The sequence below is a fragment of the Heterobasidion irregulare genome (assembly GCF_000320585.1).
Source record: "Heterobasidion irregulare TC 32-1 unplaced genomic scaffold scaffold_02, whole genome shotgun sequence".
In the NCBI taxonomy this organism is placed as follows: Eukaryota; Fungi; Basidiomycota; class Agaricomycetes; order Russulales; family Bondarzewiaceae; genus Heterobasidion; species Heterobasidion irregulare.
This window is the reverse complement of record NW_009258198.1, coordinates 2,193,397-2,207,678: the sequence shown is the minus strand read 5'-3', so window position 1 is coordinate 2,207,678 and position 14,282 is coordinate 2,193,397. Positions and strand designations below refer to the sequence as shown.

At 52.0% G+C, this 14,282-nt stretch overlaps 8 protein-coding genes across 8 annotated transcripts; 4 read left to right on the top strand and 4 right to left on the bottom strand.

Annotated features, from left to right (window-relative positions):
- Positions 1-291: 291 nt before the first annotated feature.
- Positions 292-1,593, bottom strand: HETIRDRAFT_309866 (uncharacterized protein; the record flags this gene model as incomplete). Its single annotated transcript, XM_009544390.1, has 10 exons — positions 292-345; positions 412-444; positions 494-626; positions 682-699; positions 763-811; positions 862-880; positions 939-963; positions 1,014-1,058; positions 1,115-1,298; positions 1,377-1,593. Coding segments are annotated over 10 exons (777 nt in total), but the record flags the coding sequence as incomplete, so codon positions are not given.
- Positions 1,594-2,148: 555 nt separating this feature from the next.
- On the top strand, positions 2,149-3,966 carry HETIRDRAFT_60450 (Non-catalytic module family EXPN protein). The gene is made up of 5 exons (XM_009543549.1): positions 2,149-2,194; positions 2,260-2,477; positions 2,531-2,623; positions 2,683-3,191; positions 3,245-3,966. Exons 2-5 carry the CDS (start codon positions 2,364-2,366, stop codon positions 3,540-3,542), a joined length of 1,014 nt encoding a protein of 337 aa, XP_009541844.1. The 5' UTR covers positions 2,149-2,194; positions 2,260-2,363; the 3' UTR covers positions 3,543-3,966.
- A 130-nt stretch (positions 3,967-4,096) lies between these two features.
- HETIRDRAFT_471084 (uncharacterized protein) lies at positions 4,097-6,242 on the bottom strand (the record flags this gene model as incomplete). The annotated part of the gene is made up of 8 exons (XM_009544389.1): positions 4,097-4,420; positions 4,506-4,770; positions 4,845-4,949; positions 5,020-5,076; positions 5,137-5,457; positions 5,531-5,694; positions 5,747-5,833; positions 5,897-6,242. The coding sequence occupies 8 exons, from the start codon at positions 6,240-6,242 to the stop codon at positions 4,287-4,289; spliced, it is 1,479 nt and encodes a 492-aa protein (XP_009542684.1). The 3' UTR covers positions 4,097-4,286.
- An 842-nt stretch (positions 6,243-7,084) lies between these two features.
- HETIRDRAFT_309724 (uncharacterized protein) lies at positions 7,085-7,463 on the bottom strand (the record flags this gene model as incomplete). The annotated part of the gene is made up of 2 exons (XM_009544388.1): positions 7,085-7,326; positions 7,355-7,463. 2 exons carry the CDS (start codon positions 7,461-7,463, stop codon positions 7,085-7,087), a joined length of 351 nt encoding a protein of 116 aa, XP_009542683.1.
- A 651-nt stretch (positions 7,464-8,114) lies between these two features.
- HETIRDRAFT_308501 (uncharacterized protein) lies at positions 8,115-9,371 on the top strand (the record flags this gene model as incomplete). Its single annotated transcript, XM_009544387.1, has 6 exons — positions 8,115-8,166; positions 8,223-8,277; positions 8,335-8,392; positions 8,453-8,696; positions 8,752-8,955; positions 9,007-9,371. The coding sequence occupies 6 exons, from the start codon at positions 8,115-8,117 to the stop codon at positions 9,369-9,371; spliced, it is 978 nt and encodes a 325-aa protein (XP_009542682.1).
- Positions 9,372-9,607: 236 nt separating this feature from the next.
- HETIRDRAFT_309797 (uncharacterized protein) lies at positions 9,608-10,798 on the top strand (the record flags this gene model as incomplete). Its single annotated transcript, XM_009544386.1, has 5 exons — positions 9,608-9,891; positions 9,980-10,088; positions 10,139-10,203; positions 10,260-10,455; positions 10,508-10,798. 5 exons carry the CDS (start codon positions 9,608-9,610, stop codon positions 10,796-10,798), a joined length of 945 nt encoding a protein of 314 aa, XP_009542681.1.
- Positions 10,799-11,315: 517 nt separating this feature from the next.
- On the bottom strand, positions 11,316-12,455 carry HETIRDRAFT_471078 (uncharacterized protein; the record flags this gene model as incomplete). The annotated part of the gene is made up of 5 exons (XM_009544385.1): positions 11,316-11,346; positions 11,398-11,499; positions 11,555-12,219; positions 12,276-12,292; positions 12,356-12,455. The coding sequence occupies 5 exons, from the start codon at positions 12,453-12,455 to the stop codon at positions 11,331-11,333; spliced, it is 900 nt and encodes a 299-aa protein (XP_009542680.1). The 3' UTR covers positions 11,316-11,330.
- A 128-nt stretch (positions 12,456-12,583) lies between these two features.
- Positions 12,584-14,081, top strand: HETIRDRAFT_380015 (uncharacterized protein). Its single transcript, XM_009544384.1, has 3 exons — positions 12,584-13,197; positions 13,261-13,383; positions 13,440-14,081. Exons 1-3 carry the CDS (start codon positions 12,604-12,606, stop codon positions 14,040-14,042), a joined length of 1,320 nt encoding a protein of 439 aa, XP_009542679.1. The 5' UTR covers positions 12,584-12,603; the 3' UTR covers positions 14,043-14,081.
- Positions 14,082-14,282: the final 201 nt, after the last annotated feature.

Genomic DNA, 14,282 nt, shown 5'->3' with positions numbered 1-14,282 from the left:
GAGCAGACAGACCTTAGATGATGATGGTTGGTTGAAAGTAGAGACACGGCTCGTTTTCGTTATATCAGGCAAAGACTTCAAACTCCGCTCGCCACACAAGCCAGTATGAACCTTACAGTCCTGCCCGGTCCGGCAACAGTGCACAATCGAACAAAGAACAATCGATTAACTTGCCACAACCACAGCCTGTTGTCCACTATTGATAGTACAGAGCCAGTAACTAAATGTATGGAGATATATGGATTATCCAAGAGACTGGGGCGGGAGCACATCGTGAGACAACACTATCATTCAACCGCGCGTGAAGTATGCCTTTGCACCATGAGTGGCCAGCTCGGACTTCGCCTAGAAGCATATGATGTCAATTTTTTCTGACCTGGACAGCGAGAGAGCGTCACCCGCCTTCTCTACACTGTGGCCAGCTGCAGTATGATGCTGCCAGATCTGAACGAACTTCAGCAATACAAAACAGCGTGGGTGGTTCCTCTCTCACCTGCCAATAATAGAAGGCGTTTCCAACGCCTTGTAACGTCCAACCTACAGTGGTGATTGTGCCAAGAATTCCTGCTGCCAACGCGCCTCGTGAATACATTGAGACTGTTTGGATCAGCCCGGCGGAACCAGTGCTACCAGATTGTCTGAGTATGTTACGCGACTTAGCGTGACGTGCCATTTCCTTACCTAGGAATGCCGATAATCCTATCCAAACATAAATGCGTTAATATGAGAACAGAAGCGGGTGGACAATGTGCATATACGCACATATAGATGGAGAATAATAGATGGAACCCGCCAAAGAAAAAGTAGAGATCTGCGAAATGTGAGCAGATAATATTCGGGCGATGATACGAGAGACCCTACAGTAGTACAAGGCTTGTTCCTGAATACAGCCGCATGATGAAATAGGACCGTCACAATGATCTTTGACCATGACTCACCTTCATGTAGCCATTATAGATGGGTCTGCGAGGATGTCTGAATATTTGACAGTCGTGAGATGTCATTTGTCTCACCTATACCAAAGAAGAAACGATAGACCCCCAATGATGGGAATATATCTGAAAAAGGCAGACAATCAATGCCAATATGAGCGCCGTGAAACATGCGCACTCACCCGATACTTGCCCCAAGGTCCTTTCCTCCATCAGACGAACCAGCTGTGAGAACAAAAATACATGCCACCATGTTGATGACCAAAGTTGCCGCGAGGACGAGCCAAAGGAGGTAGAGTCGTGACATGAGAGGTCTAGATGCTTCAGGAATCTCATCTGCTATTGAATGGTAGATGAGGGGAAAAACTGGGCAGGGCACCCTTACATGAGTTGAACGCGCACAGTGGGCGTGGAGTGTCCATGCCGAAATCGAGTCACACGTACATGGAGGCCAGTTACTACGACCATGCTTTCTGATATTTTCGGCTTTGCTGTTTAGCTCTTGCTCCCTTCGTTCGAGGTCTCTCTCTCGCTGATTGAGTTCGACTGCACGAGCAGCGTGTTGTTCTTGGGCATACGTCGAAGAAGGTTCGGCGAAAGGGTCGTCAAAAGGGTTCGTGTCGAGAGAGTTGGTTGATCCAAACGGGTTTTTCGTGATATCGCCTGAGGAATGGGGGGAGGGCAGAGTGAGAGAGCGACTAACAACGAGTAGCGCGAAAGCACTTGCTCGACGAATTCATTGCAAAGCTAAGACGTCAGTGTGGATTGACCTGCAGTTTCCAGCGCGTCACTCGGTGTTGGTGAAGGGATGGAAGCGGCGAAGCCGGCGATCCGCAGCTAGGTGGCCGGCAAAGACCGCAGGCACGCCAGTATCGAGCTTGCGGATACCCTGATTTGGGCGAAAATTTGTGACACCAAGAGGTAAAAATTCGACACAGGCATAATTTCGGTACGTCACACTGCATGCGATGAATAGATGGGTGTGTGATTGAGACCAGGCGAGGCATCATGCATGGGGTGCCTTACATCTGTGCTATGATTGCGTTCGCCAAGTCAGCAACTGGCAGCAAGGATTTCCAGAGCGTCAAGAGAAAATCTCGGAAAATGGAGGGGGATGCCGCTGTGAGAACGGTAACGCCGGCGCCACGTCAATTGCTAATTGGGTGGATATATAAGGGGACAGCATGCCAACCCCGTTTCTTCCTCCAACCCTTCATTCCCTTGAAGTCCCCTCCTCGCCTTCTCCTCGCGTTTTTGCAACGGTCCGTCCCCGTTCCTTTTTTGTTTATTGTTTTCCCGTTCGCTGATTTTTTCTTTCTTTTGGCAGTCGACTGTGTTCGGTGTCTCTCGCTTATATAGTCCCCTCCCTCGACTTTTCAGTCAACTCACTCTCTTTACCCTCTCCTCGAAGCTACAGTCTTCTCTCTCGCAATGTTCAACCTCCTTCCCCTCGCCTCGGTCGCGCTCTTCGCCGCCTCATCTGTGAACGCCATCGTCGTTCCCCGCAGGGACCCTCCTGCAGGATGGGCGACCAACTACCTTGAGGTCCGCGTCTTCGCTTTTCGTCCACGTCTCTCGCGTTGACTTTCGATGATTAGGACTACACCACGTACCACGTTCGCTACCTTGCACTCGACTGCCAAGACAAGCACAATACCGATTTCTTCGACCAGTGCTGCCATCCGTTGTTGGTGCGTTTGGGCATCTATTCTTCACAAAAGAACGGTGTCTTAGACCTCATCTTTTACAGGCTACCGAGACATTGCAGACCGCGCGCGCGTCTCAATGTATCCCCTCTGCCGCCGCCTCTGTCTCTGCATCAGCCGCGGAGCCCTCGTCAACGGTCGCTACCCCTGCCGATGATGATTGCGATGACGATGATGAGCCCGTCAGCAGTGCCGCTGCGCCCACCTCTCAAGTCGCCGTAGCTACCTCGCAAGTTGCTATTGTTTCTACATCGCCCTCGCCCTCGCCCACTCCCAAGTCAACCAAGGTCAAAGATTCTTCTACAAAGGCCGAGGCACCTGCTTCATCGCCCGCACCTACCACTTCCGCTACGCCTGTCACTTCCGCTATGCCTGTCACTTCCGCTGCGCCTGTCACTTCCGCTGCACTTGTCACTTCCGCCACGCCTGAGTCCACGTCGAAGAAGCCCGCTTCATCGTCTGCCAAGCCTTCGAAGACCTCCTCGAGTGCTCCTGCTGCTACTTCTGCCAGCTCCATTTCTGACAGCGTCGGCCAAATTTTGTCTGGTGGATTGTATGTGTACTCTAATCGCGCATGACCTCATGATTCTAACACTACAAAAATAGCGCTACCTTCTTCTATCAGGGTGGTGTTGCCGGCGCTTGCGGCGTCGTCCACTCTGACAACGACCTCATCGCTGCCATCGATCAGGACCGCTACGGCGACTCGGGCGAGAAGTCTGACCTCTGCGGAAAGCAGGTGAAGATCACAAACACCAACAACCAGAAGAGTGTCACCGTCACTATCGTTGATGATTGCCCTACTTGTGTGTCTTCCAACTCGATTGATCTCTCCGTCGGCGCCTTCACAGCCATCGCTACGGAGGATGAGGGTATGGTCCCGATCACGTGGTCATTCGTCTAAACCCTCCCCGTTCACGGACAGTTTCCCGCACATATTCTGTTTCCTCTGCTGCATTGATACGCTTTTTTCTTGGGGCTTGCCCTCTAGGCTATTGGTGGTTTGGCGCTGGGAGAGATGAGAGCTTTGATACGAGACTAACGACCCTGGTGGCGGTGGCCTTCCTATACTTTACTCTTGCCGCTCATCGTCCATGCCCCCATTCCCTATTTGCTCTGAAAAAATTTATGCTCGTCGGTTATCTTTATTACATGGGTCTACTTAACAGAGCACGCATATAGTTTCCATACAGTTGATAGCTAGCTACGCCTCAATGGACTCTCGGTCGTGCAGAGCTTTTATTCGCTGTGCTGAATGAAAGGAATGTCTGGTACTTTCATGATATATGTTATGTTCTGACTGGTCAGGTTTCGATGCTGAGATATTGAGTTCACCGGATCTCGTATAAGTGGTAAAAGACACTGAGCATGAAAAATGGGCGACAAGATAGAACAAACAGTAGTTTCTGGCTGTCCTACTAGCTTGGGTTCTAATCCCACGGGCATCAGAAAACATCAGTTGCAAAAAAGGACTTCGGGATGCTATACCGTCGTCGGTTACATTCGATCAAACGGCGCAGCAACGCCGGATATGGATGTACATACACTAGACGCGATGAGACAATGCCGCTGAAAGTAGCATGCATCACCGCAAGCGAGGGGGTGAGAAGGGGTCGTGGGCCGCACGTTACAATTATCACCGCACACATCAGTTGAGGTTGTACGGGACGGCATTGCGGACCTGTTCGACATGAGGCAGCCCCAGACAACCGCCCTCGTGGATACACCGAGCGACGCTCTTGGCAGCGTCTTGCCCTTCAAAATACGCGCCGTGCAAGAAGCCTACATAAAAGCGTGGCGCCAGGCAGGGTCGTTGCATCAGCCCTGACGTACAGAGGTGCGCGCATATAGGGGGGCTGAGACCGACCGAAGTATTTTTGACTCATAGCCTCTCCGCTGAACCATAGCCGCCGTTCGAGCGTCGCGCGCAGGTTCTGATGATGGTCGCTGACGAGGCTGGACGGCCAGTTGCTATAGCTGCCCCTGTACAGCGGGTCGCTGAACCATCGAGGGAAGTGGAACGCTGTCGGGTCCGGAATCGTCGTGTTCGGGTACATGGCGCGCAGGACGCCCAAAACCTCTTCCTTGACTTGCGCATCAGGAAGCGCTTCGATGCGTTCAGAATAGTCTCCCTATGGTCGGGAGATGAAAGATTTTAGCCTTGGAGAAGCTGATGTGCAACATATTTTTGAGGGAGATGAAGTACCGTTACGGTGACGAAGACGATCCCAGAGCCGGGGAAGAAGCCTTCGAGATCGAGGCTTTGCCAGACAGGATATCTTCCGCGCTCTTGATCGGCATATAGAGCGAACTGAGATAAGTAGCCCGTGGTGATGATCGTGAGCCATCTATATTAAACTCAAGGCTGATAAGGATGGCACCTGCGTATCAAACCAGAAGTTCTCTGGAAACTGCAGGAAGATCTTTGTGTACGTGGCCTGGTTTTATTTCGTCTGAGCGGCCGAAAAGATTAATGGGATACGAACATAAAAACTGACCATGGTCATGCTCTGGATGGCTTCAGCTTTCCAGTCTGGAAGTGCAGGCTCGAATATGATATCGTCATTTTGCAACACTCCCAAGCTGAACGTCAAGATGGCATAGTCCGCGCTCAGTTTGGTTCCATCAACAAGGGTAACTGTGACACCATTTTTGGAGTACTTGATGGAATTGACCGTGGAGTTGAGAAGGAGGTGGTCTTTGGTGAGGAACTCGGCCGCTTCGCCCTTGATGAGGTGGGAGAAACCGCGCTGATCGATGGAGAGCAGGTTATCTTCTGAGAAGCCGCCCTGGTCAGGGTCATACGTGAAGTTATTGGCCTGTATATGTGTGTCAATATATGCGATATATGCGTTCACAGGCGCGTTGTGAACTCGAAAAACAGGCACGCACCCACGACGATGCAATCCAAGATGTCTGCTCAGGAGTTTGTGCGTACTCCCAATCAAACATGTAATATTCAGAGGCCAATTGATGAGCTGTTTTTGGCTTCGTGTTTACGAGTGAATAGCCAGTGCGGGATGTTGTATCGACCAGGGCGCCCTTGACTCGACCGCCTAGATAGATTGTGAGATATCCATTAGGACGTGCAGAGTTTATTGAACATACCTCCAACAATAGTCAAATTCGTGTAGGCATCGATTGCGGCATTGAATTCATTGATATAGTCTACTTGGCCAGTATAGTCATACGTAGCTAAAATGAAACACCAGTCACTTGCTTCAAAATTCAATGAAGATCAACAAGCAACAAACTCACTCATGCTGTCATAGTAATCGCTGACCTGGGCCGTCAGGTTATGTTTCTTGGCTAGCGTGTAGATGGGATTCGCAGGGCCATCGCCATCCTGCGTCCCTTGAATCCAGTTCGCGCCAAGCTCCAAAGTAACCTGGTTTCCGGGCACACCAAACTCAAAGCTCTTCATCCGCCCGCCAAGTTCGCTGCGGGCCTCGATGATCTTGAAGTTATTGATGCCGCTCTCGTGAAGCGTCCTGGCCGCGATGACACCGGCTACTCCGCCCCCGAGGATGAGTACCTGAGCGTCCTTGTGCGCAGCATCGTCGCGACCAACAGGGGAGGCTTGGGACGGAGTAGAACAGATCATACAGAGAGCGACGTAAAGCGCAGCCCTTCGGAAGAAGTTGGTCATGTGGGACATGAGGGCAAAGCTAGAGGAGGCTCGCTGTACCAGCCGAATGGCAAGCTGCAAGATATATATACATGGTTTCGATTTCACCGAGCAGATACTGATGGTGATACTGTACACAAACAGAAATGATCTCGAGGCACCGCGCGGACGTACTTAAAACCCGGACAGAAGTGAGCCCGACGCTTCGCTGATAGCATAGGCGACTCCGCGGACGAATGGGGTGTACTGGCGTCCCGCGCTGACAGGCGTCACCTATAAAGCGGTCAAGTGGACCTTATTCTGTTCTCCTTGGCATCGTAGACTTCGGGCTGTGCCGCAGAGGTCGAGCGTAGCATGTCAGAGTTGGTGTTGTTCTCTCTCAGGAGAGTGCAGAGACGTGAGATGATGCGCGGGAGTCTTGTGGCGAAATATGGTAGAATATTACGATAGGGCGTTATCGCGCACTCATGGTCACCAGGTGCTTGTGACTGTAAGCAGAAAACGAAACGGAAATTGGATACGTCTGACTCTTTGATGAGCGCTCCCACTGCCGTACTCGCCTAGAGCTGCCTGGGGGCGTCTAAGTAATGCAGTCGCGGACAAGCAAAGTCGACAAAAAAGAAAAACAATTGTAGCGGCTGACGCGCCTAAAATTTACAAAATCTGACTGCAGATTCAGACTCAGGAGGCCAAAAGACGTCTAAAAATGCCCTTTTCGGGATTTTCCCACGCGAAATTGGGACCCGCCAAGTTTTTGGCGAATTTTTACGGGTGCTAGATGCCCCAAAAAAGATACATGTGACACCATGTGAAGTAAACTAGTTGAGAACTGCCTCGATGCTCATCATCGCACTTTGAGAAACAGTGCGATGACTTTTCTGCTTGTGAATAGCCCATTCCACTGCCTTCCTGGTGAACCCTCTGCAATATGCATCTATAAAATGCCATGAGCGATTGAAGAAGCAGCGAATGACCTCGACAGGACAATTGTCGAGGCATTTAAGCACATGCTTCTTCGCATGATCAAACCTCTCCTTATAGACCTCACAATACCAGTTTACTCATCATCTCAATTGGGTTGAGCTCACAATGGAATTTTGGGAGAAACATACAGATGTGACTGTGAGTGGTAATATCCTGTTCAAGAAGGAAGACTTGATTCCTGACATCGGCCTGGTTTGAGAGAAGACGAGTCATGCAGCAATGCTTGTTCTCAAGTGAGCACACCGGCGAGCACTTAGCCCATATGCACATCACCTTGACGATTTTTTGGCAATAAAATATAGATGTTTTTAGCAATTTTTTTGATGGATTCATACAGTACTCATTGAAAGGAGTCAATTGGTGTATTTTATGTGATTTATAGACCTTTTTTGTGGGGTCAGCCAATTTTTGGAGGTTTCTGGGTCAAAGAATTACTTTTTCCGGACTAACGGCTCGTAGGATTTTACTCAAAATATTTCCACGACATCTACTCAAGCATTGCTATCAATTCCGGTGTAACCGGGAAGCCCTAGAAATGGGTGTCGAAATTTGTCGACTTTGCTTGTCCGCAACTGTAGGGCGTCTGCATAGATCGGGTAGATCAGTCTCGAATCTCAAACGACGAAGACATGTACCTCTCCATAGCCCTTGGAATAAAGCTGCAGATGGTTGATGGTTGTTGACTAGCAAGAGTAGTATCGCCTACGGCCTCAAGGAAGGGTGTGATGGTCAAGCGATGGTCAGCGTTCGAAGTGAAGAAAACGATGGATCTGGGATCTCGGTGCAGAGCGTCACGCGCGGCTACGTCGTACCAGACCAGTCACCTCTTCCGTCATTCTGCTCAACGTCACTGTCGCAACAACTATGGAGTCCCTCGTCCAGAAAATACTGGTGGTTGGCGGAAACGGCTTCATTGGTACGCTATCGACAGATACAAAACAAAGCCGATATCGAACCCCCTTTACCTCACAGGCTCCGCTGTCTGCAAAGCGGCTCTGAGCCGAGGTTTTCAAGTGACCAGTTTGAGGTAAGTGCTCCTCTTGACTATTATTGAGAGAATCGTCATTCAAGAATTCCCCAAAAGCACATCCGGGCAGCCATTTCGAACACCTAAGGGACACTCTCCTGCCTGGACCTCCAAAGTGTTGCCCTTTATCCTTAAGTTTGCTCTAAGTTCTAGTCTAACATTCACGCGTTCACAGGTAGACTGGCGGGTGGGAGACGCGCTTCGTCCAGAAACATATGCGCACATGCTTCCTGGTGTATCTGCCGTAGTGCACACGCTAGGTACGCTGCTGGAGGACACAGGGTACAAGAAGGCGCTGCGATCTGGAGACGTCGGCGGTGCCGTAAAAAGCTTCATGCGAAGTGTCACCGGAGTCAGAGGGAATCCACTAGAGAAGGGTCAAGGCAAGGGGAGCTATGAGGTGTTGAACAGGGACTCTGGTATTTCTCCGCGTCTAGTCTTTTTTGACCAACACAACTGATGAGTCTTCTATAGCACTGACAGTTGCGGAGGCTTTTATGGGAAGTAAAGCGACTGTGGAACTTCCTGGTCCGAGACCATTCGTATATATCTCGGCGGAGGACATCTTTAGACCCATGATTTCCGCGCGCTATGTTGAGACAAAACGGGAAGCGGAGAGAGGGATCGAACAGTTGACGGCAGGGCGACCCGAATATCGAGGCGTTTATATTAGACCTAGTATGCATCGTACTAGCGCTCACAGTGTATTCTATCTGACCAGTCTGTCAGGTCTAGTGTACCATCCCCACTTCCGTCCGTACACGTCCCCCGTTGCCGCCTTGCTCGACCTCTCCTCTGTCGTCCACTCAAAGATACCACGTGGACTCCCAACGCCCTCCAACCTCCTTCGCGCGCTCTCGCCTGCATTCCCCACGGGGACAGCGCCGTCGTCGCCAATCCAGACATCCCCTCTGGACTCCGTCGCGAACGCGCTGACGTTACCTCCGATACACGTCGACCATGTCGCGGAGGCCATTTGCATCGCAGTGGACAACGCGCGGCCGGATATACACGGTGTGTATGGGGTGCGAGAGATGCGAGAGATGATAGGATGGTCACAGAAGGGCCAGCAGCCTTCCCTTCGCACAGACTGAGTATACGAGTTGTCGCTACCAAGGTGATCGAGAGTCGAGACAACAACGCTTACAATTGATCGCATCTTGTTATCTTATCTTATCTACCCCAACTGATTTATTCCTAAACATTGCACCATGTTCGGCTCCTGACCTAAGTCGGCTGACCCAGCCCTTGAAAGCGACGTTCTCACTCATTTCGCTCTCTATCCACAACATCCACGTTCCCCACCCAGCCCTAGGGCACAGAACGGCCTATGCCGTCCTTGTCGTTGCGTACCCTCCGCTCGCCAGCAGTTCGCAGCCTCAGAGCGTTCGGTAGTTCGGCGAGCTCCAGCAAGGCCATTCCGTTCTTCCTGCACGGTTCGCGCGCGGGCACACTCACTGCGGATGATGGGCACGCCGACGGGCGGTTGTTGCGGATGATCATATTTGGCAAGCCAGGCGCGGGCAAGGGCACTCTGTCCGCGCGGCTAGTTAGCAAGTACGACATTCTGACGCTTTCGACGGGGGACTTGCTGCGCCAGCATATTGCAGAGAGGTGTGTTGAGCTCTGTTGCTATCTGGATTGCTTATCTTGTGGGAACGCGAAGCTCACGCGGTCTTTGTGCTGGTGCTTTCGTGTGCAGGACGGATGTTGGACGGGTCGCGAAAGAGATTGTAGCCAAGGGCGGGTTACTTCCAGACGATATCATGCTTAGAGTCGTAACGAGCAAACTAGATCATTTGCATAACAAAGTACGTGTTATGAGCTCGTGTTGTCAACGCGTTTTTACCCCGTCCGACAGCACTGGATATTAGACGGGTTTCCTCGGACAGTAGGTCAAGGGAAGCTGCTCGATGCACATCTACGGTAAGGACTGACCACCTTACCTCCCAGTGGCGACACACCTGATACTGTGCTCTAAGCAGAATTCAGAATGACCCCTTGAGCCTGGTCGTCAACCTTGACGTACCGGACCAAGTCATCCTCAGCCGAATTTCTGACCGATGGGTACATCTGCCCTCCGGTCGTGTGTACAACATGTCCTATAACCGTCCCAAGGTCGACGGATTTGACGACGAGACGGGCGAACCTCTCACAAAGCGTCCAGATGATAACCCTGTACGTTTTTTTCTGTGGCGTTGTTCTCCGTTGCCCATGATATTGTCTCCAGGAAATATTCGCGCGTCGGCTGAAGCAGTTCTATGCATCGACTTCGCCGTTGCTGTCGTACTACGCCTCGCAGCAAGCGTTGTCATCAACAAACACGCGACTTGTTGCGTTGTCGGGCGAGACATCCGACGAGATCTGGCCCCAGCTAGAACGGACTGTACTATCTGTAGTGCCGAACCTCCGTGAACGAACTGCGACGCGTGAGGAGCGCCGACGCAACAGTATCAGTGAAGCGGTTTTCGGCCGCGAAGGCGACCCGAAGTCCGACCGAGCAAGCTCTAGAAAATACTGAGACGGCTGTCTCGTCCATGGCGGGATGTTCGTTTCCTCTGCGCCCTTACCTCGTTCCCCTTTAGTGCAGTTCCTTTTGCCTCATCCATATACATCACTTTTTCTTCTTCTGTAGAGTTCGCTTTTTCAGCGCCGTGTTTTTCTTCTCGTTGTTCAGCTGGTTTTGGCTTGTGGTTTCTGACTTTCTCGACATTTGATAGCGAGATGTTTTTGTGCATATCTTGCATTTGGCTGAAGAGGATACTGTATTTTTTACGCGATTGACGAAATATGCATCTCCATGTGAATAGAACATGCACAAGCACCTATGATAGGGCAGCTGATTTTGACAGTCTGCTGATCAGTCCGGTGCAGCAGCCCGTTCGGGCTTCGCATTTCGCAAGACCAACAAGCATATCGGGCTTGGGCACGGCATGTCAGACTGTCACCTATGCGGTCCATACTGAAGTGCTGAAGCGTGGGGCCAAACACTCTGTTTCACACTGAAGGACTGAGATTTCCGGACTGTGGAGAGTTTTGTTCGAATTATTTTATTATCTCAGGGCATACCTGGATCAGATGAATGTTAGACCATTTGTATGGAGATGCATGCTTTCTCACATTTTGACAACGAACAGGCCTTCGGGGAGTCCCTGCTGGACTTGCTCGTGCACAACGGTCAAACCGGCATCCTCGAATATTCTCTTGAACGCCAAATCCGATCTGAAGACACGGTTTAAAGCAGTGCTAGGAAATTTTATAGAGAGCATATACGTACCTCGTCACGCTCGAGTCTTCCTGGTCGAAGATAGTGATGGGTGTGTTGTACTCGCCATCGCTGCATAAATTTTCTTTCACTACGATGACGCTCCGCTTAGGGTCGCGCAAGGCGGGCTTGCTCCGTTTCAGGAACGCGACGAGGTCTGTGTCGCTCAGGTACATGAGACACCACTGGCACCACACGACATCGAAGCCCGAGTCAAGGTCAGACGTGGGGACCTCTGGCACGAAGCCGACGCGGCCTATAACGTCGGTCGACTTCGTTGGGTTCGCGGGGTCGAACGTCTGCAGGCCGCCTTGAAAGAACGCCACGCTTTTACTGTTGTCGGCGATCCCCTTCCACGGCACAAAGGGTGGCTCGCCACTGTCGCCTTGCTGTGTGCGTGGCGCGTGTGTGGCGGAGGAGGGGTCGCTTGCAGTGCCCCGCGCATACGCCTCTCGTACGAGGTCGTCAACGGGCTCCAGAATCACCACATCGTCGAAGAGGTGTAGCAGTGTATCTGCTGTGACGCGGCCAATCCCTGCGCCCACATCGAGTGCGCGTGTACGGCGGGCTTTGGGTTTAGGACGGAGGGGACGAACAGCGGATGGGACGGTGCACAGTTCCGGAAATAAGTGCATTAGAAATTGTCGGGAGCCTAGTGTTTCGACGCGGGGAAGAGACTGAAAAATTGAAAGGTCAGGAGAATGTTCATCAGCAGTCGATCGGGCTGTATTACCCCCTTTCCAAATCCACCTGCGAGCGTCGAAAAGAAACATCAGGTTCGATGCATGAAGAAACCAGCCCGTAGATGTTCACCCAGGACGCCATCGTAGCTTGCCGGCTGCGTTCTCCAGTAGTTGATACCATCGTCTGGACCAGGCTCTTGTTCGGCTTGTATGGCTTGGACGCGTGCCATCTTGAGTCTCGGATTCAAATTTCAAATGAGGGAGATCTGGAAAAGGATTGTGTACAAACAGGCGTACAAACAGGCGTACATAACGCGTCGCGTGCATCATTGAATATAGAACACGTCCAACTCGTATCACCGCCGCGACAGTGCAATCATGGCCTCAGTATCCCTCGACGACATCTGGAACGCTCCTGCAGAAATACGCTCCTCCACCTCCGCCCTTCCCATTGAGCTCAACGACAGCGACGGCGAGGCAAACGCACCACGCAAGCGAAAGCAGCCTCTCTTCTACACTTCTGATGACGACGAGCCCCCACCCGCCTCCACACGCGCAGCCCCTTCAGCCCTAGCGCCAACAAACAAGCCGTCCATGCCAGACATAGACGCTCTTTTTGAGAACCTCGACGAGCCAGACGATGTGTTCCAGGGCCTGGCACCCGCCCTCGATTTGGATCAGCTCCGGCGGGAAGCCGACGCGCACAATGCGCGCACTGTGCAGGCAGAGTACTCCAGAATACTGCCTCGGGAGATGCAATCCTCAAGACTCTCCGACACTCAAACGCAGAGCAAGGACAAGGACCAGAAGGGCAAAAGCGCCCTCGTGGACGATGACGATGGCGAGCCCGAGCAGAAGAAGAAACGGAAGCCGATCGCAAAGCTCGATGAAGCACGATTGCTGGGCAAAGATGGATTCCCTCAGCTCTTGAAGGATACCCAACATTTCAGACCACGGGGAAAAGGGCATGAAGTCTGTTCACCACGCGTTCGAGTGATATCCCCTCTATGTACTTACGGACGCCTTTGCCACTAGGCTGCGGACCTCGACAGCGTGCTGCAGATATACCAGTTTTGGACGCATCGAATGTATTCAAAAAACAAGTTCCGAGACAGTGTGCAGCGCATCGAGAAACTTTGTCACTCAAAGCGTATGCATGTACGTCCTTTTGAGTGCAATGCATGTCCGTTGACTTGATTTTCATATTTAATCAGGTCGCCCTCAGCGTCTGGCGGGACGAATCAAAGGGCCTCATCAATGGAAGAAGGTTTGACGACGATGAGGCAATCGAGCTTTCCGACAATGACGAGCCCTCGGCTAGGGTCAAACGAACTACAGCCATGTCTGACGCCGATAGAGATGCTGAAGGCTCGCCTACTTCCCAACAATCATCACGTCCTCCGCCCTCCTCTTCCCCTGGGCCTTCCTCAGCTCCCGAAGACGAGTTTGATATCGACACTCTCATTGCTGAAGAGGAAGCCCTCAGAGCGCAGCGTCCACCGCTACCAGGGCCCATCTCCCCTGCATCGCACTCCTACACCACTGCGAACGCCCAACCAGAACGCCTCCCAGAGACGAGCGACGAAGACGAGGCAATGTGGGATGCGCTCGACACGGACTTCACGGCGCCTACGCCTGCCCCACCGCCAGCGAGAGCGGCCCCCGTGCGAAGAGACGACGAGGACGAGGACATGTGGGATGTAGTGCGCGAGATGGAGCAGGCGCAGGAGCAGACCATGGCCCGACCTGCTCAGAGCGCTGGTGGTGGGCCGCCATCTGGCACCAATGACGAAGATTGGGACGACATGTACATGTAGCTTTCTTCTTGGTTTCTGGCGACATGTACGCTTCAGCATACAGCATTTTGGTTGAATGGCCGAGTATTGGCCAACGTAGATCATCGAGAAGATGACAGTCGCATTCAGCGAGCGCCTCTGGCGACTTCTGACGCTGCTGCTCGGTTGCTGCTCTCAGCGGACAGGGGAAGATCACTTGTTTCTCAGAAAAAGAGTGCGTTTCAACCAACTCATGATAGCTCAAACCTCGGTACAAGCGTT

Bases quoted from the DNA above. Each gene is read 5' to 3' on its own strand.
- HETIRDRAFT_60450 (XM_009543549.1), top strand. From the start codon at position 2,364: ATGTTCAACCTCCTTCCCCTCGCCTCGGTCGCGCTCTTCGCCGCCTCA. The intron at 2,478-2,530 runs GTCCGCGTCTTC...TTCGATGATTAG, and splicing joins GGGCGACCAACTACCTTGAG to GACTACACCACGTACCACGT. The intron at 3,192-3,244 runs GTATGTGTACTC...CTACAAAAATAG, and splicing joins CAAATTTTGTCTGGTGGATT to CGCTACCTTCTTCTATCAGG.
- HETIRDRAFT_380015 (XM_009544384.1), top strand. From the start codon at position 12,604: ATGGCCTCAGTATCCCTCGACGACATCTGGAACGCTCCTGCAGAAATA. The intron at 13,198-13,260 runs GTCTGTTCACCA...CTTTGCCACTAG, and splicing joins CACGGGGAAAAGGGCATGAA to GCTGCGGACCTCGACAGCGT. The intron at 13,384-13,439 runs GTACGTCCTTTT...ATATTTAATCAG, and splicing joins GTCACTCAAAGCGTATGCAT to GTCGCCCTCAGCGTCTGGCG.